Below are 26,907 nucleotides of genomic sequence, written 5' to 3' on the forward strand. Positions count from 1 at the left end.
AAATAACATTGCAATATCCCCACCTCAGCTTCTCCTATTTTATCAAGTGCGCTTGAACAAATCAATTTTCGTGTTCAAGCAACACTGTTTAGAAAACCACGGGGAATTAAATAAAACTAAACAGTTCAGGCGGAGAAAAATCTAAATTCTTGTCAATGTGAGTTTCCCTACATTGGTCCACTATACAGGGTGTTTCTGATTAGTCTGTCATAAATTAAGGGGGGTGCTCTTTGGGCGATTTTGAGTCGAAAACGTTCTACGGCATTTTTCCGTCCGGACCACTGTTTTCGAGTTATGATCCGAGTGTTTAAATTACTACTGTCTTTCAGTTTCATAATTAAATGTAAGGGGTCATCCGTAAAATACCCCAAAAATATCTTGAAAAATGTGGCCCGGCCGGCAGAATGTAATAGAACATTTTCGACTCAAAATCGCCCTAAGAACCTCCCCCTTAATTTATAACAGGCTTATCAGAAACACCCTGTATATAAGACTGATTTTGAAGTGTGCCAAGTATTTAAAAACAAGTACAACCGGAGACACGCGAAACCAAAATAACGATCGAGCAGACCATTTACTAGGTTTCTTTGTAGATTTTATAATTGGATTTGGTGGTGGAAACCATCGCAATGCCCTAACTAAGGAATTTTGGTAAAACTTATCTACATGATGGCCTCGCAATAACTTTCAACTTTTGTATTACATAACTGGCGATTGGAGAGCTAAAGTTCGACATTCACTTTCCATCTGTTAGACTTTTACCTGAGCCATCCTCCACTTCGGCGTATTTACAGACGTTTTCTATACCGGATAAATCACATCCAGTCAATTCAACGTCCCAAGAAAGTAAACCTGAAAGAAAAAATATATTGCTTAGACATGGAAAATAATTTTACACCTTAAAAAGTTCGAAGAAGAAAATAATCTCTAAGGTTTTAACTAAACAGCCCAAAAAATTTACAGTCATTGTAATAAAATGCGCAATTGACGCTCTTGATCCTTATCTTAAAGTGTCATTTTCCGATATTTTTTCTTAACTCTAGTTTATTCGTTACTGGAAGCGTAGATTTTTTTCTCTGACGTCTGATAAAAAGGATTTCTCAACGAGGATATTCCATAAATATATCAAGATATCGAATCTTTTGATACACGACGACGTCGCTCCTAAATTTTCAAACCTTTTTAAACATATTCAATGGAGAATATAGGTCGACTTTGGAATTTTTTATCCCTATTTCGGTATTTAAAAAGATCTGTTATGGCGCGTTGAATCACTTCTCACACGAATACTTATCAACCAAAATTATAATAAAATTTCTCATTTTTTTACACGAATATGAACAGAAGGGGATAATGGAAGAAGGATGACACTCTGTATCTTCTTGATACTTATACCCTTTTTGTTTGCTTTTCTGCCCATCAAACTTCAGATAGGCAACGCACCGTGCTAGGGTGAATTCTATAACTCTTTGGTACTAAATCCCTAGCAATCAACCTACACCTCGTCTTGATGTGGGACAAAATCCACAAGCGCGCCTTGGTAAATAGTTAAGCGCTAACAGATTAATGATGAGGGAACTATGTGATTCCGTTTAGTAGCCTTGCTCCAAATGTTCTGACACAATCATGTTACAATTACCACACTTTGTGGCACTTCTCTCGAAGAGAAACTTATATACTTCTGATACCAATATCCGCTTAGTTAATATAATAACAATATAATGAATAACGTAATGGTTGAATTGAACCATCTACATAAAATGACATTAATAATAATAAAAATAAATTAGATTAGTTTTAGGCTTATATCAAAGATTTTTGGGTTGGAAAGTACTAATTTTCCTTACAAATTTTCATGGGATGATGGAGAAAATCACGGCTTTACTAACTCTTGACGTTCGATATTTTGTTCCCGATCAATATATGCCAGATACGTACGAGTGTCTGGGTAATGAAGTTGACACCCAATAAGAATATTTTGGGCACGTGTACGTCACTACTAAGCCTACGGTCAGACCGACGCCCAAATATCACGTACCAGGCTGGATTAAGGCGAGCCGCGTACCCACAGCACATACTAAGTCCGTGATCAATGAGACGCAATCTATAATCCACTTAGGCCTAAAAGTTTTGGTCCACAACGGGATGGTTTAGCGTCTCGTACAAAGAGTACAGTGTAATTAAAGCCAGAGCAACACTGTTAGAAGTAACAGAGTGGTACTATCGTAGCTTTTGAACCTTAAGGTTGTCGTGGATGGAGCGAGATCCACATGTAGAGGGATGCACTTTCCAATATTGACTTTTAGGTTCCGGCCCTAACCAATTACGCTGACGTAGAATTTGAGTCTCGCGGGGTATACTATCACCAAGCAGCCTACTGTAATTTATAAAGTGGGGATGGTAGCTATAGGGGGAGAGAGATGTCTAGGTCGCGCAGACAAAGGGTCACTGGACGATTAGAGAGAGTAGGGATAAATCAACTGGATATCCGCGGCTGAGTATCTCAATAGGCCTTAAATAACTATTATCTCTTTGACCCATAACCCTTTACTTAACCACAGTAACTCTTATTTCCGTCAAAATACCATTTAACTAGATTAAATTCAAGAGATAGAGGTCTTAATGATATTTTCAGAAACATTACGTTGTTAATTAAAGTGTATTACTAGCAGCAATGGCACCTGGCATTGCCCGTCAGCTCGTCGAAACATATTAACTACTTTTCGGGGCGCCATTTAAATAGATGGAGGCGAATCGAACCAGAAAATCCATATACCTCGTCTATATGATAAAGAGAACCAGGGTACTAAACGGGTGACTCCCATAATCCCCCTGGATATAATCCCCCCAAAAATTTCCCCCCGTCCAAATGGGCATAAGACAAATCCCCCCATTTGCAGACAAAATCCCCCCAAACTGGAGACAAAATCCCTCCCAAATTGGGACAAAATCCCCCGCTTACGGAACGAAATCCCCACCTTGGAGACGAACCCTTCAGGGGTCATTCCTATTTTAGAGGTCGTTTTCCACAGTGGAAATTTTTTTAGTAGGATAGTAGTAAAAATAGTAGTATTCCCCCTACGAGGAAAAGCGGAACCAATGATGGAGAAAATAGTATGAATTGCCGACTAACCATAAATTTTAGCCTTTTCCAAAATATTGCTGACTAACCATAAATTTCCGCCTTTTCCAAAATATCGCTGACTAACCATAAATTTCCGTCTTTTCCAAAATATCGCTGACTAATTATAAATTTCCGCCTTTTCCAAAATATCGCTGACTAACCCTAAATTTCAGCCTTTTCCAAAATATCGCTGACTAACCCTAAATTTCAGCCTTTTCCAAAATATCGCTGACTAACCATAAATTTCCCCCTTTTCCAAAATACTGCTGATAACCATAAATTTCCGCCTTTTCCAAAATATTGCCGACTAACCATAAATTTTCGCCTTTTCCAAAATATTGCTGACTAACCATAAATTTCCGCCTTTTCCAAAATATCGCTGACTAACCATAAATTTCCGCCTTTTCCAAAATATCGCTGACTAACCATAAATTTCCGCCTTTTCCAAAATATCGCTGACTAACCATAAATTTCCGCCTTTTCCAAAATATTGCTGACTAAGCATAAATTTCCTCCTTTTCCAAAATATCGCTGACTAACCATAAATTTCCGCCTTTTCCAAAATACTGCTGATAACCATAAATTTCCGCCTTTTCCAAAATATTGCTGACTAACCATAAATTTCTGCCTTTTCCAAAATATCGCTGACTAACCATAAATTTCCCCCTTTTCCAAAGTATTGCTGACTAACCATAAATTTCCGCCTTTTCCAGAATATCGCTGACTAACCATAAATTGCCGCCTTTTCCAAAATATTTTTGACTAACCACAAATTTCCGCCTTTTCCAAAATATCGCTGACTAACCATAAATTTCCCCCTTTTCCAAAATATTGCTGACTAACCATAAATTTCCACCTTTTCCAAAATATCGCTGACTAACCATAAATTACCGCCTTTTCTAAAATATTGCTGACTAACCATAAAATGCCGCCGTTTCCAAAATATTGGAATTTTGGAAATAAGTTAAAACAAAATCAGTAGTTTACTTCTTTTGGTTTAGGAACATTGTTTGCAATACCTTTCACTCTTGTGAATTATACTTTTGCATTATTATTAAAGATAATCTTTGGATTTGGGCTTCCGTTTACCTTTACTTCTAAATGCCTATTATCTGGGGGATTTTCAATAAAATGATCCTTTCGGTAGGATTTTGTTGAACAGTTTTCCTTTTGGGGGATTTTGTCCTGGACGTTTTCTCTGGGGGGGGGATTTTGTACAAACACGTCTTAAATCGGGGGAAAAAGTCTTGGCAAATCCAAAATAGGGGGATTTTGTCCGGGGGGATTATGTCCAGGGGGATTATGTACGAGACCCGTACTAAACATTAGTGAGATGGGTTGAAACACTTGGAAGTTATTCTATTCACATTTCGCCATTTTTCAAGATGGCGGCGAATGGGGGATTCTTTCTTAGTGCGTGCCTACTACTTGCGAGTAACATCCCTGCAAAATACTAGCTCTCTAGTCAGTCAAGACTTTGACTTATATAGATATTGATTTAGAAGCATGACACGAGTTAGTCCGACTCCTAACATGGTCCTAATATAGAGTTTAAGAAATCTACGAAATTGAAGTTTACCCCAAAACGTTCTGTACTTCAAATTCGTTAAGACAAAATTCCACAAGGGCTTGTACGTGTTGAGCCGAAAATGAAAACTGAAAATAACCTTACATTTTTTAACACCGAACTTCTGGAGCGGTAGACGTATTCGTACACATTTTTTTAATTAATTTTTTACACTCTGTTCGTATTGACAAGTTGACACAGAAAAAATAAAAACTATTTCTAAAACCCCTCTGAGTCAAAGTGAGAATGCTTTGTACGAATAAATACAGTCTTTCAGCGGCTTGGTTTGACCCAAAATACAGAAAAATTAGCTAAGGTCTTTCATTTACATTTATTTCCTTGCTGTAACTGTTAATACTACAGAAACTCGACTGATTGTAGGTGTAATTGCCCTGCTATTTACTGATTTTACAACAACAACAAAAATAAATAAATAAGCAGAAAAAGCTCATGGTTTGTTTGAGCAAGGTTAATAAATCTTTCGGGTTGACTTTCTTCAAACTCTCTGTAGTTACAGTCATGAAATCCGCGAAGTTCCATACTAACTTCACATCTTAACAAAGAAAAAAATTACATAATTCCAACTCTTCAACTCAAGTGACGAAAGACTCTCTTTAGTCTTTACATACGTAGCAGCTGGTCCTAACAACAGAACAAAACTAAATCTTCGTTATTATAGTGAAAAAAATACAGGAAAAAAATGTTTCCAATCAAGCCTGACTAAAGTAACGCAAAGTAGTGGTATTCATTCCCTTTTTTGGCAGAAAAATTCGCCTTTTCAGAACAGCCTTGTCAGACGAATACTCGACCACACCCATACTATACATAAGGAAGGTCTCCAGACGCGGCCGGCTTCCAGCTCTACTTGTCTCTTCCAGACTATCTATCCTCTATCCAGACAGGCTAAAATTGTTCCGTCCGAAATTCCCATCTATTTTAAGCATTTTTTGCCTCTACATTTCTAAAAAGTTAGTGTTTCCGGGAAACCTGATCAATGCAGAGAAAGGCGGGGGTGAACATTCCACTTACTATTTTAAAATTATCACACGGGGGTTTGCTTTATTAACTGATGTGTAATCTCTCATTTACGCTACACAATAATCTCCGAAAGTGAATTTTAGGCACAAATTAATATTTTAAAGCCTCAAAAAAATTATGTTTGTGTTAGATTCCTAAAATATGAGTTTCTTTAATTAATCGTATTGAATTTGAATAATGATCTATTTTCAGAGTTATCTGTTATTTTTTTAAGTTTTTGGTTTTTTAAAGCTTAGTTTTCATTAATAGAATTATCACGCGTGTTCTCGCGTTTATCACTTTTTACGAAACAAGATGACCCAAAATCTGAAGCACTTTGTTCTAAGGTGAATTAGAAAAGAAAATGTATTGCCGGGTGAAGGATCATTCTACACCGCGAGCTTAGACTCCCAAGTCCCAACCGTGGGAGGAAATGGATTAAATTGGTTCCTTCTCTTTAGGATTAGGGTACTACTTGCTACTACTATTTTGCGCCCTCTCTCCAACACAAAATGTACTATTTTCAAAAACGTCTCGTATTGATTGCGCAACTACAGCCAACGAACGCATTTTCTTTTTCGAGATTCTCACGAGAGCGCAGTTCGTAGTGCAAGTTTGAGGGAAGTCTTTTCTGATGCCACTTGCCAACTGAAAACCAAGTTTTCCCCCAATAGAGAGCTTTCAGATGGGATAGTAGTACGTCACACCCTCCCAAGTCTTACCGCTGTTCTGGTAGCCATATTGGGTGGTCTCGGCTTCGTTTCTGCTTTAAACCCACCAATATGGCAGCGTAAATTATGTCACGAGACTCAGCTCCTCCTCCAACTGAAAGCTCTCTATAGACCATTTTGATGTTTTCCATCTCGTTTTTTGCGAGCGCTGTAGAATTTTTGCATCAAGAGAGTGCGCAGAGACAGCAGTGTATCAAGCCCCTTGTATGCCCCAATAATGTAGGTGCCTATCCCCTATTTTCCATAGGAAAGTTCTATCCCCATATCTCCCGTTATGGGAGTTAGGATGTACGGTTATTACCAGAGTTTCATGCAAGACCTATAATCTCGAAACGACGTAATATAAATAAATTTCGAGATTATAAGCCATGCAGTATGAGAAAGTCTACGTGTATTTCATAATTCAAAGGTTTTTACTTGTCTACGAGTAAAAGATGCTGGGTAAACAAACACGCCAATAAATAAACATTAAAAATAAACGCGGGCAAGTGTAACGATTGTTAGCGTGGCGATAATAATATTCGGTCGCGTAACAAAGAGGTAAACGTAGGAACTTCATCAATTCCGGAGTACGGAAAAAAGAGGAAACGGCAATTTTTCCAGATGAGGAAGGAATGAATAAAAACGCGTCTGGAATCTCGTGTCCGGATCCCTAAATAGGTCTCTAGACTTCCTCTCTCGGGCCGCTCGCGAGTAATGGCTTCTTATCGTGCGGGTAGCAATTTTCGAAAGAGGGTTAGCGATTTATCCGGCTCATGCCATTCATTGCCGAGTTATCCCTTTACCGGCGTTAAAGAATCGATCGGAAACGACAGGACTCGGAAGGAAAAAAAATATCATATATCTCGGGGATATCGGATACGGTATATTGGAGCACTCCATGAAAATGATCAGAAATTCCAGAAAAATATTGAAAATATATACATATTTGGCTATATTCAAAATATTGAATGGCAAATTATTGATCCAAATTCATTTCGTTGAAAAGATTAATTCATAGTCTTATCAAAAATTCTTATTTCTCATTTCTTTCGACTAGCTGAAGTCTAGTGAAATATTCAGCTACTGAAAATCTTACAAAAAATTTATTTAAAAACCGCATCTCATTAAACTGGAAATTTAACAATTATCCGGCAGCGATCAAACCGGATATAGGAAATAGCACATGTGAGTTAGACTGTGGTTTCTTTTGTTTACCCTAGACTTACCAATAGGGCCCTCAACTTTAAACCGAGTCTAATTACCAATAATTAAATAACTTAAACTAAACTGAACCAAACTGGAATCATCGTAGCAGTATCTTTAAGATCAAAATTTTTGAACGACTTTATCGTGCAGCTACTATGACTTCAAGCGTATAGTTTAACTTGAAAACTATACCAAGTTTTATCTATACAGGGTGTTTGTGAAATGTCCATCAATAATGAAAGGGCGTATTTATTGGGCCACTTTGAGTCGAAAATGTTCTATGACATTTTTCCGTCCGAGCCACTGTTTTCAAGTTATGATTGGAGTAATTTACGGATGACCCCTTAAATTTAATTAAGAAATTGAAAGACAGCGCTAATTTAATGAAGGGGTCATCCCTAAAATATTCAAATCATAACTCGAAAACCGTGGCTCGGACGGCAAAATGTCATAGAACATTTTCGACTCAAAATGGCCCAATAAATACGCCCTTTCATTATTGATGGACTTTTCACAAACACCCTGTATACGAATGTCGATTTTTTATACTGGTATGTAGCCTTACAAATCGATGAAGGTTAAAAGGTTAAATTTTTTTCGGTCCACTTCGGCCGAGGTTTCCACATCACATCGCCTAAAGTCCGTGATTAATGATCTTGGCACTTGGCCCGTAAAAGCGCTCGAAACGGCGAAGACGTGACGTGAACGATGGTCATCTTCGACCGAAGTGAGGAGACACTGAGAAGAGCCGCCTATTTCAAACGGGGAAAGGTGCACTCTATCCCTAAACCTTAATCTAATCTGTAGAGATTCCCTACCCGCCACGCTGGCCAGGCCATGCAGGACACCCGTTTCTTTTTTGGCTAGTCTAACCTAAATTGAATAAAGTCATTTACCTTCTATACAGTCCACGAAGAAAAACAGCCGAGACTGAACGATAATTTACTTAGATGAGATGAGGAGAATGCTGTTTTTTAGTCCGAGGCACGATCTAACTAAGTTTTAGGATGATAGTAACGGTAGCTTAAAATTGCAAATAGGGATGACTAAAACTAAAAGGAAACGTGAAACGCGTGCGCATCAAGCCTTCTCGACTTCCTTAAAGGGAGTGTGAAAAGGAATAATCAAGTGATATTCGTAAATGTTAAAAATTTGTTCCATGGTTGTTGTTTATAAAAAGAAATGCTAGTACATGGATTTTATGTTTTACTTTTTCAAATTTAAAATTTAAATTTCGGGAGCTTTCGGACCGTGGTCCTTCCTCGGCCGTTACTATAAAGTAAAATATAAAATCCACGGAGTAGCAGTTCTTTTTATAAACAGCTTTTTAATAATCAAGTGATATTTTTTTATCGATTATTCTACTAATTATAAACCAATCGGCACAGTGAAACATTCAGAAAATATCTCCGAATAATTTTTAATTTAAATTAGTTTGAGATTTCATAGATACTTTGAAATTAGCACCTTCGGCCAATCGCGTAACGCCCTGCGTTTATTTTTACTAAAATAACTGGATTTTACTTATCACCCTAACTTTAAAACAAAAATGGTTTAAAGGCATTAATTTGTTTAGCGATAATTTTCAATTCATCTGGACTAAAATCATCGTTTATCCAGTAGTCCTCGACGTAATGAGTTAATTTCGAAAAGCTAAACTATATATATGAAAATTCCCTTAATTTTTCATTTTATTAATTTAACACTTTCATCATGAATTAATAACTTTTAAACAGACTTTACTTTAGAATTAAAGTAAGGAACCCGAAACTAAGGTTTGACTTTCCAGTCTCAATTTTTCATTAGAAATAAGATCCCATTTTTGTCTTATTTTTGAAGGTGGATGCAAAGAAAAAAACGTGCAAAAGCGGATGGTTATCGCTTTGAAAGAAACCTTTGGAAATGGAAGTTTTTCTTATATTGGACTCTTGAAGGTGGCACGCTTATAACGTCAAGATCGTTTTCTTTCTCTTGACACCTATTGGTTAATCTTTCCATCAGCGACAAGGGAAAGGTGGAGATTGAAAAGTTAGACAGTCATTTTCGAAATGGCCAACCAGAGAGAGAAAAAAATACATCGAGGGACCACAAGCTTTTGCTTTTTTCGCCACTTTCATCCGTCTTTAAAAAGCTCAACTCTTTCTTTTTAGCGACGAATATCGATTTTGGGTCATGAATTCAATTGAAAATGTAATATATTTTATCGACAGTAAATTCCAACCGTATGAGTAGATTACATTGTTTCTCAATCGCTGTTGTCGCGAAAAACCTACCGTGTCGTGAGACTTGAAAACCGCGTCACATCAACCTCAAATTTTCTAGTCAAAAAATCTGAAGATAAGGATTCACAGACAAAATTGACATAATATCAGAATAAAGAGAGCCACATGGTAGTTTTAAGTCATTATTGGCCTACAAATAAAATAAAAAGATTGTTCAAAATATAGTTTCCATAAATCCAAAAATAATTCACAAGGAAAGATGTTGACGTATTCGGGCAAAAGATGTCTCGTTATATAGTAGTTAGGACTATACAGATAGTCATCAAAAATTGCCACCTCCTCCAAGATGGCGGCCGATGACGTTATCTCGATTCAAGGTGGCGACCAATAAAGTCGCATGACTACATGACATAACCAACATGGCTGACTCTGACGTCGTATGACGTCATGATACTTCCAAGATGGCGGACTCTGACATCATCACTAACCCAAACTACTGGTTAAAACCATCATAGGGGAAGCCTTTCAGATAGCACTGTGGAAGGCAGGCCCAAGCTGACGTGGACATATGAGTGGGATTTTTGGGTAAGGTAAATTTTAGAGAGGGAAATCTTTGGTTTGAGTTACCGGTGACGTCTCTGGACGCCATTTTGGATGACTGTCTATCTGTATAGTCCTAACTAATATTGCACCTTCGAAAGCTTTGGGAAACATCGTGAGTAGAAGTATGGTATTAAATTTGTTCACCGATCTAAAGTCAGACTTATTAAAAGGTTGTGGATATTATTTGTAGAACTATTTCTATTATTGGAAATCGACATCGAAATAAAATAAATGCTGATTGACTGTATCGAGTTAAAAATGTGGTTCACCGAGGAGTGACCTAGTTGCTCGATTACGGAGAAATGCAGTCAAGTAAGAGCTGGTTTGGTTTAAAAATGGGATAAAACTAGCTTTAATAGTGAAAATCTAGATTAGTCTTATCACGCCAGTGATTGAGTGAGTCATTTCGGTTTCGAAAGGGTTGACTGCGTCGCGTCCGCTGTAATTGGACTCCGAAACACCTTTCAGCGTTCCAGAGTTTCCAAGAGCGGTCATATAGCTTTATTTAGAGAGTTATAAGCGCGTCAAGAACATATGGCGCCAGTTTCTCCTTTTAACCCGGCAGGGAATCTAGACTAGATTGGGCTTCTATAACTGCCACAGGTCGGACACTTACATTTTTCTATATCCGAAACGTTTTAAACGAATTCCGCCAAGAAAATGCATGGTACAAACTAAGCCACTTGACGTTTATACCTTTTGTTCCAATCATATGTTCAATAGTTTTTATGATCACAATGATATTGTGAATAATTAAAAATTTAAACAATATGTAAATCCATCGTAAGATCCTGAAGCTTCGACGAAAAATACAGGATGTTTCTGGTTAGTCTGGGATAACTTAAGGGGGATGTTTTTTTTGGCGATTTTGAGTCGAAAATGTTCTATGACATTTTGCCATCCGGGCCACTGTTTTCAAGTTATATTTGTAGTGTTTTAGGGATGACCCCTTAATTAACTTAGCATTGTCTTTCAGTTTCTTAATAAAAATTAAGGGATCATCCGTAAAATACTCCAATAATTTGAAAACGATGGCCCAGACGGCAAATTGTCATTGAACGTTTTAGACTCAAAATCACCCAAATAACATCCCCCTTAATTTATGCCCGACTTATCCGAAACACCCTGCATACTACTGAATCCATAAAATTTAAAATACCTTTAAAAACAAATTAACTAAAGGTAAATTCAGTGATTAACGTGAACGCCTATACATAACCTTGAAAAAATTTCAAATTGGTTTCAAAACTGGTAGCTTTCTCCAAACTCTCTACCGAGAAAAATGTTAGAAAAAAAAACAGCGAGTGCTAGACCCCTCCTTCCATAACCTGTACATTGTATTTCGAGATCGATAGCGGGCGGCCTTAAGAGTGACAATACCTTCGTTTTAATCAGGCCGAATAAATTGGATAGCGTAAATAACCCAGAGTGAAGTGTTTCACCACCCCCTTAACTGCCTCACCCCATGTTCGTTGTGTACACTCCTCACCGTCTAGGCACACTAAAATTCCAAGCCGACAACAAATCTAACAAGGCCTAGCTTAGAACCCCATGCGTTGGCTTTACTCTGTTTTCCGAACTACACACGCTTATAAATTTAATTAATTTTGATTTATCGTGTTCTTTTTCGTAATTTTTCCAGACTCTCCCACTAAAACCAAGTCTCGGGGTGAGACTATAGAGTAGCCACAAACTGATTACTAAGCCGTCATCTTAATTGAAATTTAATCTATATAAATAATGATTAATAGAAACAAGTTACAAGTCAATTCTACACAGCTGAGTAAAAAAGTTTAAAACATTTTCAACAAGTTACAGCGCCGCTATTGAGCGATACGAGAACTACTGTTGTGAAAAGAACATTCTAAACCCTAAATTAAAGTTCTAACTTAATGATAATGAAAGCCTGCCCAAACCATTTTATCTAGAAGGCTGAAATTTTGTAAGGAGGTTACTCTTAAGAAACATTTTTCAAATCCGGCGCCATCTTGGAAAATGGCTAGTAGAAATGTAAATAAAATCTTCATTGTAGAATAACTTTCGTCATTATCAGTTAACTTCACAAATATTTAATACAGAGGCTCCATATCCTAAAAACGGGGTTTATGGCTTTTGGGGTTCAAAACTGGCCGCCATCTTTAAAAATGGCGGCGCAAAAGTTACGAAAATATACTGACAAGCTGACGTGAACACCAGGTCCCTTTGCTGTAAGTATATATAAATCGCAGCCATATAACTTGGAAAATAGCGGCCAATTAAGTTGCTAAAACCAGTTCAACAAAAAAAGTGCAACAATATATTCGACTTCCCCAACTTGTTTTAACACAAGTGACTTAAAATGCAAGAGCCGGCCGGGAATGTAAGAGTGGCGTGTTGAGATTCAAAAAGCGCGAGTGTGCGTGATAAGGTTTTCTTACACAAGCTGGTCCTTTCCTTCCCCTGTTCATTCTTTCCGTTTTTTATCGCCCAGCCCAAATCGCCATTAAAATATTCGGCTCACTTCAACCCACCTCTACTAGGGTGGGCGGACCAATATTTCAGCCTTGGTTGTATTTTTTCTACCAGCAATATAGGTCAGTGGGTACGAAATGCCACTGTACTATGTGTACTTGTATAATGTTTTCCCATACCAATGTCCTCGTTATAAAACACCATAATGCAAATTAAGGGTTTGGTATGAAATAATGAAGCCTTACTAAAGATTAGTCGAATATCTAACTCCTTCTTACATAGCATACAAGTGTAGTATAAATTTGATATTTAAATTTAAATAACAAAAAAGGCTGTGAAAATTTCGAAAGAGAGAAGCTTCTTTCAAGGGGTTTTTAAGATAATGTATTTTCAATGGGCGCCTGTAAAATGGTTTACCCGCAATACACCGGTGTATACAGTTAATTGAATGAATGGCGTTTTACATTTCGTGGAGAAAATCGGCAGTGTATCGAAGCTTTTCAACGGAGAAAAGTACTATACTTGAAACCTTTAAGCTTCCTATAGGTATTTGCGATTTGGGGGGGGGGGGCGTTGATAATCTTTATGTTCAGTACGTCACAAAGCAGAGCGTGAATTATCAATAAACTTTCACTATCTATGAATTAAATATAAAACAGTTCGCTGTAAAACTTCATTTTCAGCCAAAGGAAATGTCAGTTTAAAGAATTTAAGCTTACATCACTTTCACTAAAGGACTTTTGAAAATTAATCCGACCCTTGTCAGCTTTACGTAATTCCAAATGTTGTCAAAACTTTGCGGCTTTGAAGCAGATTTCAAATGTTTTCTCATCACGAAGGTACCAAAAGCTCTATGTGTATAATAAATGCAGCGCATCTCTTAAAAATAGAAGTAGTTTTGGTAAATTTAAAGGACCACACTAAATATTTTCATTATTATTCGGAAGAGCATTTTGAATCTTTCCTAGAACCTTACAATAAGGCCTCTGTGTCTTCTTTAATATTGTAGATAATAAAATTAGAAATATTCATTATTTTCTATTTCGCATATATAAAGATTTTTTTTATCCTTCACACACTAGTCTTCTAGAGATCCCATTGAGACATGGAAACTTAATGGTATATTATCAATTTATGATATGCAAAACAACTTTAAACCCGATTTACCGCCCGGTACGCATTTCATTACAAATTTCTACAACCTTTCCGTAGAGCTCGCAGAGACGCCAGGCAGAAGAACATTAGCATCAAAACTTGAGCAAATTACCGAAAGTTTCCCATTGTCCTAAAGCAAAACCCCCCTTGGAGCGACTACAGCCAACCTTTTTCGAATTCAAAATTAAAATTCCTTAATTCTTTTCTCCGCTAAACTATTATATATTATAGTCTTTGGAAAGTCCGTAAAGCCCCTTTTTCCGTGCAAGGATGGGGGAGAAAATGGGAAAATCCTAAACTTAGCGAAAAGAATATTTTCCACGTCGCTGCACCGCTATGCCTTGATCCCTTTCCAAATATTGAAATGATAAAACCCTAACATTCCGAAAGACTGAAAGGGTTAATGAAGGAAAAGCTTGTAGGGCTTGTATTTGCAATGAGGATGAGCTAGGGCTCCCCTTTCCGCTGTATTCATTATGGCTAGGTGGACGGTATAAGAAAGACGAGACGCGACGTGCGGAGCTACGGAAGAGTCTGGATAAAGAGGCTTAGAATGTTCGTTTTATCCCGTCCTGCACGGGTTTAAGAACATCATTCTTAAAAGGGGAAACTAGGCCTAGAACTTCTACTTAATAACGTAATACAAGGTAAAATAATATGCAATGGCAAGCTGCGACGCTTCTCTCAAAAAGTCGATACTTGGGTAAAGTTACACACGCCATCTATTTTTCTTTTATTGGCGCCTAAAATTGAGTAGATAATTTCACAGCCTATTTTTGGATTGGCCATGGTCTCACAATACTAGAAGATAAAATATACGAGTCGGCTCCAGGGTTATCGTAAAGAAGTAAAAATTTACTTATCGGCGAAATTTGGGTTGCACCTTGCAATATTATCTCGGAAAACAAGCAGTGCTGCCAGGTCGAAAAACAATTTCAGTTTATCTGTGATTCCAAACATGTTCCACGCTTAAGGGATTAGTAAAAAGGTTTCTGATTTATTTGATTAACTTGTTACATTCTGCGCATATGCGAAACAAGAGAGTAAGAAAATATAGTAATTTATAACGACAATGCTATTTTTATCTATTTTACAATGTTGTCTCCTTTTTAAGTGTGATGCCCACCAGCTCAAGACGGTCTTACGAAATTCCATAGGCATATTTAAATTAACGCAAGATGACCTCCTACTGCTGGAGAGAAGAGAACAGGCAACCTCCACTTTGTTATTCCATTAACCTAGGTTAAACTAAGCCTATAGATTAAGTTCGTACACCAAATACCTCCGAATGAAAGGCAATTGGTGAATAGAAAGAACGGAGCTTAGAAATTTACACTCTAAAGCAATCCACCTTATTCGACTTAATTCCATGTGAATAAACTACATAGAAGTATATTTACTTTTTCAAAGACAGTTAGGTCTTAGCGTGCTTTAGAGAAGACTTTACATTTTCGCAAAAGCTAATCTAGGTATAGCACATTTTAATTATGGCTGTCATGTATAGAACTAGCCGGGATATTTATTGTCTGCGAGTATTGAAGTTCGTAGGAGTATGAATTCTAGATTATACCAGGGGTTTTGATGGGGCGTCTCTAAATCGGACAGATTAGAACCGAGGATTTTAGGTAACTGTACAGATCGATATTTAACGTTCCGACAAAAGCCCACTACCTGAAGTAAACTTCTATGGATTTTCATTTAGGCCTAGTTTGTAGAATATAACAATCTTCAGATGAGGAGTTTAATAAACCAAAGTTTGTTTTATAATCTGTGGTTAGGGTTTCACACGATTCAATGTAATTTAGCTTAATTTAAACCAAAGGTGGTTGGCTTAAGATATAAAACCTCTGGCTTAATTTGAGTACGTCTCAAGAGGGTATAAGAAACGTAATGTGTTCCCAATTCTTTGTACGTTTTTTAGCACAAAATTGTACTACTTTCAAGTAATGAATTGTGATTAAGTATTGCATAAGTTTATAAGACTTTACTTCGTAATGCTAGAGACTTAACTGAGAGCTATAGTTCGAGAATTGACAACACTCGGTTTAGCAGTCCATCTTCCCATTTTATTTAGTCCGTACTAAGCCTTAGACAGCGCCTCACCAGGCGTCTCTTTACGAGAATCTTTGCTGTCTCACCTACGTCACTTCATGACAATCTCTCAGTAACTAGTGACAAACTTATGGAACATATCTTATGAACTTATGTTATTTCAATAGAATGGAGAGAACAATGTGAGTGATTTGGATATCTTCCTACGAAGGGATTAACTTAAATCCAATTTCATGTTTGAAATAATTGCAATGCTATAAAGAGGCGTTATTCATCTCGAATTGGAAGGAAATCCGTCTAATCAATATTCTAAAAGGGCTGACTGACTGACTGATTCGCCAACGCCCAACCCAAACTGAAGCTGAACTTTGCCTTAAGTACTATGTACTTGTCAAGACAGAATTTTTTCAATCGTGGTCACATACGGATATAGAGAAGTGGTATATTAATTATCCGACAAAATCGTTCCAAACTATATGTTGTGTTTATATAAGGAAGGATTTCATTTGCACTTTTCGTCGCTATTTTCCAAAATGGACGCTGATTAGAAACATCTTTCTAAAGGAGCATTTACTACTTAAAGAAGATTGGCGTGGTCCATTATACATTACGTAAAACAACTAATGACTTTAGGGTATGTGTTAAAAACAATATTCAAACAGTTACAACTTTAGGGTTAATCTAGAGCAATTTATCTTCGGTTAAAGAACGATACATTTTGCTCGTTTTCTTCTGGGGATTTCCAACAGCGAGAAAGTTAGTGGGCTGATTAGGTTTTAATGCCGTTGCCTAATCGGGCTATTAGTCTAAATTACAAATTTTGGTCTAAACACCGTTGTCTACCTCGTCCTTACTTCGCCACCTTACCTCATACCTAGGCTTTTAAATTAACTTTGCGTAGCTGTACCTCTAAATCCGGTCGGTGTAGGTCGTTAGGCTATTCAAATGAAGGGCTTATCTCGAATACGGGCTATTCCGCGGTTTTAGAAATCCTAACACGCTCCATTTGCTAAATTTGGTAGCAAGAAAATTTTCGATTTTCAGTCTGCACTTGGGGATTTCGAGGATAATATATCGAAGAGGTCGGATACTTGCGCATATAGGAATAAACCAACGTGGATCTGTAGTAAGAGGGGGCTACAATATTAAAGACAACACTGCGCCATCTACTTTTAAAGGTTTTTCCTACAAACCGGACTAGAATAAAGGTATGGCCTACTGTGATTTTTATTATTTATTGATAAAGGTGGCTGTGAGATAAACCTTTATGTCCTTACATTCATATGAAATTTAACAGTGCGTATTGTTACGCCTTTTATCATGTGTGCTTGATTAAATTGATAGTGTCCAATGCCTCGCGAAGATTTTTGGGAGGTAGCCAAAACCAGTTTAGCTAAAATCGTTAGAACGTTTAGATTATTTATCAGATGGGGACCTTTACCTGCTGTTAAGAATATAAATGTACATTTTAGAGCGAGAATAAAAATATTAGTTGTATGTTAATGTGTTGGTTTTTTTTTCGTTAATTCCAATTTGTATAACTTGAGAAAAGATTATCAATTTCACGAAACAGGAGATAAAAATGTGTGAACACATTTCATAATTAATGTTCTTAGCTTAACTTTGCGTTATCAAGGGGGAAACAATAATAAGTAGAATAAAAGCCTAAGTAGCAGGCATGTGCAAAGAAAGATATTTTCAATCCGCCGCCATCTTGAGAAATGGCGGCCAGAAATGGAAGGAAAAAAACTTCCGTGCATTTCAACATATTTCTTTAGCATTTAGAATTCTGGTTCCCTACATCATATAGAGGGGCCTTATGGCTTTGGGCTTCGATTCGCCGCCATCTTTAAAAATGGTGACCTATGGTAAACGCCGGGTGCCTTGGTAGTCAGTAGCTCGTAAAGTTAACTTATTTTCGAACACGGAATTACTAGGTGTAATATCTTCTACCATACCTTCGACAGAAATAACCGAAATAACTCAGAAAATCAGTTGAATTCAGCGTTTGTAATTTTGAGTGAAGTTTTCTCTAAAACAGCATAATCTACTTTACCGCCCGATTTCCATCATTCTCTTCTATACGGGGTATTTGAATTAACTAGGTTTTCAAATAGTAATTACATTCACAATGAGTAATGCTAAGTCGATCCTCACAATGGGGTGAGCATAGCAGAATTTTAATCATTAAGTTATATTAAATGGCCGAAGCGGGGATGAAACCCAACTTAGAAACGACCACGTCTGCAACCCACTCCTCCTCCGCTGCCCATTAAAATAGTCTGCCCGTTGTGTTTGCCTTTCCGCTCGCTAGCCCGTAGCTAGACTCTCTCAAAACGCAGGATTTAACTAAGACCAAACGTCCATTAAGCAGAAGTATAATATGATTTTAAAATCATATTAAAATTATTAACCCGTTCTTTTCCTGTTCTTGAAAACCAAAAACTTTTGACCGAGGCCCCCAAGCAACTCAGGAGATATAGGAATTAGCATTGTTATTTCGCAGCTTTTGTTTTAAGATTATATTTTCCTTTTTAAATAAAAGGGCATATATATAATAATGAATATTCAAATTGGAACCACGAATCCACCTACAATATGAATCAGGTACAAGCGACTAAGATCTCTTACCGAGGTCTCTTACAGTAGGTTAGACCTATTTGTGTACGCGTTTCCCTTTTATGGAAACGTAATTGTTTCCATCTTCTTTATCATTAAAGATTTTTACGTAATTCCAAATTTAAACATAATTTTTACATTCTTGCGAATAAAACTTTAAAATATTCAATATCTACGACTTTAAAATATAGCTTGTAAGTATCCTTTAACACGGATTTATTATAAAAATAGACGCACATATTTTGGACACCACTAAACTAGGCCTACATAGGAAATATCTGTGAAACTTCAAGTAAAGGAAATAAAGCATACGGTATAACTTTATAAGCCTTTTCGCAACCAGATTTGATAAACTTTCAACAATGACTATAAGTAATGGACGTCGAGTTGCAATTTAGTTAGAGGCCTGCATTTTAATTAGCTGAAGCTGACAAACTTTACGCTTTCCCTGACCTTCGACCTTAAACTCTCCATGAACGCACACCACAAACTTCTCTGTGAAGTTTAGTCCGGAGTAAGCAAAAAATAGTGTCAGTCCTTTGAATTATGGCTGTGCATAGGCCTAGGCCTAGTATGTATTTTATCGTTGACTGACTTCATTATTCAGTTCGCGTTCGCTACAAAGTTTCGTTGCAACTAGGAGATCAGGGTGCAGTTAAAAGGGAACCCAAGTTGGGGTTAAATTGGAACGTAGCGTGCGAATGAGTTGATTAAAAAGACCTCCATTCTTTCATTTCTCGCGTAAACTTTTCTTTCATTCTTTGAGGTGCAGACGCCAGGGTGATGAAAACGCTCGAGTGTTTCTTCTTATTTTTACGCTCTTTTTTTAAGATGGATTGTCTTATCGCACGCTCTTTACTAAATAAATGGAATAAAATCATACGCCGAAAGAAATTCCCGAGAAATGTGACTGTGTGGGTACAGTAACAAGATGGAAGGAACACAACCAGATTGTTTGGGATGTACAACTCGTTATGTCAAGAACTATATTTTGAAGTAGTAGTGTTACTATCTCCTGGAGTAGTGATTGGGCAATGTCACGTGACTGTCTGTCGGCTGCTTAACGTAGAAATCGTGGAGGCTCGCAGGCCGGTGACCATTCCCAAAAAGTCTTCTTAAAAAGTCCCCTTTACAAAATATGAAGCCGTTGCAAAATTAAGGTTCCGACCTACATAACAAATTGTCATCCACCCCATTATATATCCAATTTTCTTGTGGTCTATTTTCCAAAATTAGGCGAAATATCAAGATATTATACCAGTATTGAAGACTGAAACAACTACCTCTTTAGTCATTTATAACTCCGGCAATGTTAATAAGACCGCAATTTGCTTCGCTTTCTGATATACACTGGAACCCACTTCAAACTACGGTTTTTAACTTTTAATCACAATTCTTGGTATGTTTTCCCTGGGAGACATGTGGCGTAAAATGCCAAGAGCTTCTAAGCTATGCGAGTCTCAAAGGTATATGTTTAATGTAATGAAAGCTACTGTAGTAGCTTTACCACGTTGTGCAGCCCATTGACTCTTTATAAGTAAAACTTAAAACTGGTACCATTATCACCCGAAGGCTTAGCAAGCAAGGTTCATCATCCCAAGGGATGCGACTAAAAACGTTGGACAAGAAATTTGTAATTTATTTTTCCTGGAAGAATTTTTTTCCTTTTCTTTTCATAAGCAAGAAAGGGTCGATTTTTGCCAGTTGCTAGACTGAGCTAGGCGAGAGTGAAGAACAAAAAAATATCATTAGTTTCTTCTCCATCCACCGAGAGAGAGAAAAAGCAAGGTCTTGCTAGACCGAGGAAGGAGAGTTTGTCGAAAGAACAAACAGGAAAGTTGGGCAAACATGGAAGGAACGCGTACTGTAGGCCCTTGATTCCGCTCATTTGATTAGGGTACGTTCGATTTCATACCCTCTCCCCTACCCTATACCTTAGAGAATCTCTTGCCACTTTGTAGTCATCCCTCCTTTGGTCCCGTTCCCCCTTTTCTCAAGGCATGGTAATCAATAAAAGAGTTAGTTCTCTATGTAGGCTCGTTGCCATCGATTGATTAGCTTTTGAACGTTAACGCGATAATGTATTTGGCGCGTGACTTTTTTCGCATCTATTCTTATCCAAAACTATAAGCCGCGAACCCTTTCTTTCCTCCGAAACTTATTCCCCTCTTCGCGCCAGGTGTCGCTTTTCTAAGGATTTGTCCCAATTACAAAGAAGTTCAGATTTCATTTTGTTTGGAGAAGGGTTTTCTCTAAATTCATGCCGGAAAACTATATGGTACAAACGTTAATGAGTTCATTTACAAGATCGTTAGTATTCTAATTATAACAATGGTTTACGGGGATATGAATAAGAGAGCGGTATTTGCACAGAGAAACGATAATAAGGGGAACAACGCTTCAGACTTGAAAGTTAAAAATGGAAGAAAACTAGGGAAGGTACTAGGGACTTAGTTTGGTCAACCTGCACGGTTGGTACGATAACTTTAAAAATTTTCGGCCTGCAAAGGCAAACATACCAAATGGAATAGAATTGATTGAATAAACTTTTCAATCTTCTATAGGGTATTTTGCACTATAAGGGCAGAAAGGTTTCAGGAATCAATGGTTCTTTTAAAGAAAATGTAAGATGTGATTCGTCCCACCAAGATTGCAACTGAGGTTGCGGTCTTCTAAGTAACAAACGCAATAACAGACATTACAGTGAAAGTCAACTGGATAAGAAAACTATAACTTCCCAAATATTCTGGAAATAGTTGTTTGAGGAAAACTCAGGTCTCCTTTTATATATTCACCCAAACAGTATTGCCCTCAACAAAAACCCGGAGTGTTATAAAGGTAACCAACTCGGCCTATAGTCCACATCATATAAATCCGTTTTTGTCCACATTAAAAAAGCATGGAAAGTTTGAAGGAAAATAGTCATCTAAGTTAGATCAACGTTTTCTGGCCGTCGGGAATGAGAACTCGGAATGAAAGTAGCAGTATTAAATAGTCTTAATTGAAATTTTGAAAACGCTACCACAGTTCTCATAAAACAAGCAGTCGAAACTTTGTAGTCAATCAGGCCTAATAAGGTCGTCATCTAGTCACGTGACTACCCACTGCCTCATACCCTTCATGCATTTCTCTGGAATTCAAAGAAAGCAAGGGTGAAGTCCCATTAATGCCTTCAGAAATGTTTTATACCCTTCCAGACAAAGTCCCTGCATTTTCAAGTCGCGGATGCTGGTTGCTGTGTTAGATAGCATTGCACTATACTCCAAACATTTCAACGAGTTAAAATTTCACTTGGAACGCGCATCATGGAATATTAATTTGTAAAACCAAAGACAGGTAAAAAATAAGAATATTTTTGGAAGTTTTGAGGAATTTAGACATTGGGAGTTAGATGATGGATTAGCAGCGTGTCCAAATCTATTAAAAGTCGAGTGGAGCGGCGAAGTTTCCGCATTAGCGCGTTTTCGGCACCAGGCTCCGCTCATTCATCAAGGCAATTCGGAAATCTTGAAGGGAGCCCAACGCGAGCTTCTGTGGCAACGGTAAATGCCCCACTGGGAGAAGGAATACACCCGCAATGCGTAAAAGGAGGATTACGTCTAGTTATATCTGGGCTATCCATTTCCCCCCATGCATCTTAGATATAATGCAATAACATTTCTTCTCCTGGATTTCACCAAGATCATGAATAAATTTAGGTCTTTGCATTATCAACTAACCGAAAAATTGCAATAGTTCTACAACGTTCCTCAACTACAAACAAATTATCTAATAAGTCTATTTTAGTTTTTAGAAATTTATCTAAGTTGCTATTAAATTCCCAAGTTATCAATAACCCACGGTAATGAAATTAACAATGTTGACCAGCCTGTATCAGACCAGCGTCTTGTGGGGGATTGAGTTGTCAAAAGGACCAAGTTCGAAAATGTTAAAATTTATTTTTAGTTCATAATCTATTCATCAATTTGAATCTTGATCGATCAAACAACATTCTCTAATATGAATTTTTAAAATAAGTTAATTACTTTTATCCTGGATAAAAATAATTAAAGTTTAAGATATTCACAACCGTAAATTACTAATTACAAGTTAATTTTCCATCTAATATTTATTTTAAAACGCGAGTGGTATTTTTCAAACGTAGATTGATATTATCTGGATTATGTATGAAACTTTTCAGAAAAACAGAACTTAATATAGCTAGGCAACAAACATATACAGGGTGTTTCTGATAAGTCTGGCATAAATTAAGGGGGATGTTCTTTGTACGATTTTGAGTTGAAAATGGTCCATGACAATTTGCCGTTCGCGCCACTAATGCAACTTTAATTAAGGGGTCATGCCTAAAACACTCAAATCATAACTCGAAAACAGTGACCCGAACGGCAAAATGTCATAGAAATTACATTTTCGACTCAAAATCTTCCAAAGAATATACCCCTTAATTTATTGCAGACTTATCAGAAATACCCTGTATATTTAGGCAACATACGTATATATAGAATATTTAAATCTCATTTCTATTCAAAATTTAAAATAGTCCCGCATAGATATAGAAATTTTACCAACCCATTTCTGGAAATTATAATAAAACAAAAAACAGTGATGGAAATACTATTTTTAGAAACAAGAACATACGCCGCCGAATCGGTATTGCAATTTCAAAAACAGTCTAAAGTAGATCTCAAATTTGAACGAAAACTTATTTTTCACGAGAAACATTTTTGTTATTGCAGAGCGAAACGAAACGAAACGTAAGCTGATTTAAGAAATCGAAAGAACCCCATCACACCCAATTCAAAGCCTCACTTCCAATAATAAGAAAAGAATGATCAAAATGAAAGCATCAAAAGATCAATCACTCCCAAATCTCGGCAACACACAAGGGGAAAAAAGTTCAAGTAAAAAGTGATGCTGGCTTTCAAAATTTTAAGGATATAGAGAGTGAAGTAAAAGGCATACATGTTGTTATACATTAGAAGTTCGTAATTTGAAGTATAACGAGAGCTATGCTTCCTTCAACTAGGGCTAGATAAAAAAGGGCAGCCCAGTTGGACGAAACTGTCTAGGATATTGTCATCTAATATTAAAGTTAATTGCCTTTCAACACCTGCAGAATTTTGTGCGTGAATTACTTCGATTTATAAACGTCTTTTAGTATATGTTTTGTAGGCCACAATTGTACACCGAAACGTGTGGGTTTTTATTTCGTGCGTTCAGGACTTTTATCGATTCCATCCAACTCAGTTGCTACTATTTTTTACAGATTAAGTTTGTTCACTCCAGTTGTGTCAATGAAGAGATATGAAGGAAGGCCCGTGTACGCATAGCCACAAATAATTCGAAAACAGAGAATACACAGTCATAAACAGGTTCGATTGTCAGAATGTAGAGGACTTTGGTACGTTTTTATCTCGTATACCTGGTCTGACAGAGGAAAAAGGTAGAATAACTTTGTACACATTGATGTATCAACCTGACTCATGTCCGTAAAAATCCTTGGCTTTACCTTCTTCGTTCGTCCCACATTCTATCACATGTTTCCTTAAAATCGAATTCTGTTTCTTTTCCTCTAAGGTTGGTTGGACGAAGTAAAGAAACTTTCATTTCCGAGAGATCGAGTGAAAAGTTTCGCTGAAAAATCATCGAAAAACCTCTTTCAGCGGAAATACACGTAGTCAGCTCTCTGACTTTCTTTTCTATAGGGCAAATCGATGGAATGAGAGTGAAAGCTTAAGTCTTTCTTTTCGGCTCGCTTGCTTTTGAAGAAACTTCAGAATGGATGAGGTGCGCGTGAACTGACAATATGTTTTAAGAAGGAATAGCCTAAAACACGGGTTGAAGAGTATAGAACTACTACGTAGAAAGTCGAAAGTGATGTCAGAATATCAAGGGGAGAGAATGGATCGGTTTAAAGAGAGAATATGAGAATTTCTTCTCCGCAGAGGATATCAGGGAGGAGAGTGAGAAAGCACCTGGTGCTAACAGAACTCGACAAGGAATGAGATGCGTTCAGGGGAACTGACCACACTAACCGGTATATGGGTTCTCCACCTAAACGTCGTACAATGTAATGGGGCCATTGCGATACTCATTGCGCATGGGCCAGTGAAGTTTAGAATTTTGATCGTGTTATGAGAATGGATGTCTTCAATGACGCGTTCAGGGGAACTGACCACACTAACCGGTGTATGGTTCTCCACATAAACGTCGCAAGATTGAACCATTGCGATACTCATTGCGCATGAGCCAGTTAATTTTAGAATTTAGATGATGTCATGAGAGAGGTGTTCTTCAATAACGCGTTCAGGGGAACTGACCACACTAACCGGTGAATGGTTCTCCACCAAAAAGTCGCACAATGGGAACATTGCGCATGGCCCAGTGAAGTTTGGAGTTTAGATAGTGTCACTGTTTACATTTGAATAGTTCTGCTGGTGACGTCAGATTGATTTGACTAGAAAAATATTCAACAAAATCTAGCGGCTTATCCGTCTTCCTTCTCCCTGCTTCAAATAATTTGCTGACCCCTCTAAACATCGATCCGTGTTAACAGGAATGTTTTAGCTGCTACAGCGTCCCTTTAAAGCGGTGGGCAAACCCATGGGACTCTCTTTCCTCACGTCTTATCCTTAGGGCTGTTTTACTTTCATTTCTCTAGACATTCCTGTTCTATCTTCATAGTCTCCCGAATCTCGTAAAACACGCCTCCATCTAGGCTGTTATTTCCAGGAAAAGCCTCCAGTATCAACTTCATTGGTATGCCAGGGATCGTGCCAATACCTTACGCCTATATATAAAAAAAACTTCTCGACTAAGTGCTTCGAAACAGAATCGACCGAAATCGAAATTCTTATTTGATATTTTTCTCCTTTAACGGACGAGATGGACGAGAGTTTATATGTACAGTATATCGAAAGAAAAAATATTAATTTGCTGTATAAAATTCCAAGGCACGCAAATATGGAGGGTTTGTAACTTTTCAGCATTTATTGTTTTTTTTTTTTTTAAAAAAAAGGTTTCGGTGAATTTCAAAATTGTGGATATTGAAACAATATTTCAATATAACGAAGAGATACGTTTAAGTGGAGGGAATAACCAACCAGTCAGAAGAAATGAAGTAAAAACTGAAGTCTACAGTACTACGCCCAAGAACAGGGTATGTGTCAAGCTTGCACTGCCGCAATGCGACGTTTCTGTTTTACTTCCCTCGAGATTATTTTGAATTTTGATTTTTTCAAAACGGCTGCGTTTATTTTTCATCTGACCATCCTAAATATAGGCTTGTTTTAAAATTTCATTTGTAATCCCTACAAAAACGATAATAAAAAAGTCAAATAAAACTGCATATGAAATGCATTAATAAGCTATATATGTATACAATACAACCGTACGTTTTTACGAATGTGAAAAATTCAAATAAAAATATCGCAATGGTCAAGGTTCGCATGATCCCATCTCTAATATTTATAAACTCAAGATGCAAGGGTTTTAAATTTATATACGCAACCCGAATTCGGTGTATATTATCAGCCAGTCAGTCCTCGTGAAAATTTAAAAAATCTGGTTCTTTGTCTCTGCTCAACAAAGTAGCTCGACTTCGGATGCTATACCTTACAAGGATTAAATATTTAAAATTTGAAATAAGATTCCAAGCTATATTAAATGAGAAATAATGGAACCTCGCCTGGATGTTTTACGACGAACGACAAAGCAGCTTTGCCCCTCAATTCATATACCCTGTCTGGGAAGCTCTTAAAGGCGTTTCAAATATTAAAGTTTCTTCACGCCTACACAACACGGTCGTCTTAAAATTTCATTATAGCGCAGAGCACTCACTCCCCGTTCCGTTTCCCAAAGTCACGGTGGTGGAAAGACTCGAAACCCAAAGGCGAGAAACAGGCAAGATGAAGATTGCGGGTAAGAGGATGGTAGAAGAAATAGGCATCTCTCATTTAACACCCAACAGTGGCTTTCTATTAAATTTCTCGGAGCCCAAACTACGCCATTAGGAAAGACGTTTTTTCAACTCACATTTTTTTGAAAGAGAAAGTATCACGAACTAGGAGCTTTTCTTCGCATTGCTGGTTCAGAGTGACTGAATGAACTCAATCAAAGTTTAAAATAAGTCAAACAACGAAAGAATAGGACAGATTGGAAGATAACAAAATATGTTGA

At 37.3% G+C, this 26,907-nt stretch overlaps 1 protein-coding gene across 1 annotated transcript in view; it reads right to left on the bottom strand.

Moving 5' to 3' along the window:
- futsch (microtubule-associated protein futsch) overlaps positions 1 to 26,907 on the bottom strand; it is a 109,534-nt gene that overhangs the window by 40,323 nt on the left and 42,304 nt on the right. Inside the window, exon 2 of the mRNA XM_089849019.1 lies at positions 763 to 852. Coding sequence (XP_089705145.1) covers positions 763 to 852 — 90 coding nt within the window. The remainder of the gene's footprint in view (positions 1 to 762; positions 853 to 26,907) is intronic.

Source organism: Phalangium opilio, unplaced genomic scaffold (assembly GCF_054372755.1).
Source record: "Phalangium opilio isolate 3A_F unplaced genomic scaffold, DU_Popi_V2 ptg000009l_1, whole genome shotgun sequence".
In the NCBI taxonomy this organism is placed as follows: Eukaryota; Metazoa; Arthropoda; class Arachnida; order Opiliones; family Phalangiidae; genus Phalangium; species Phalangium opilio.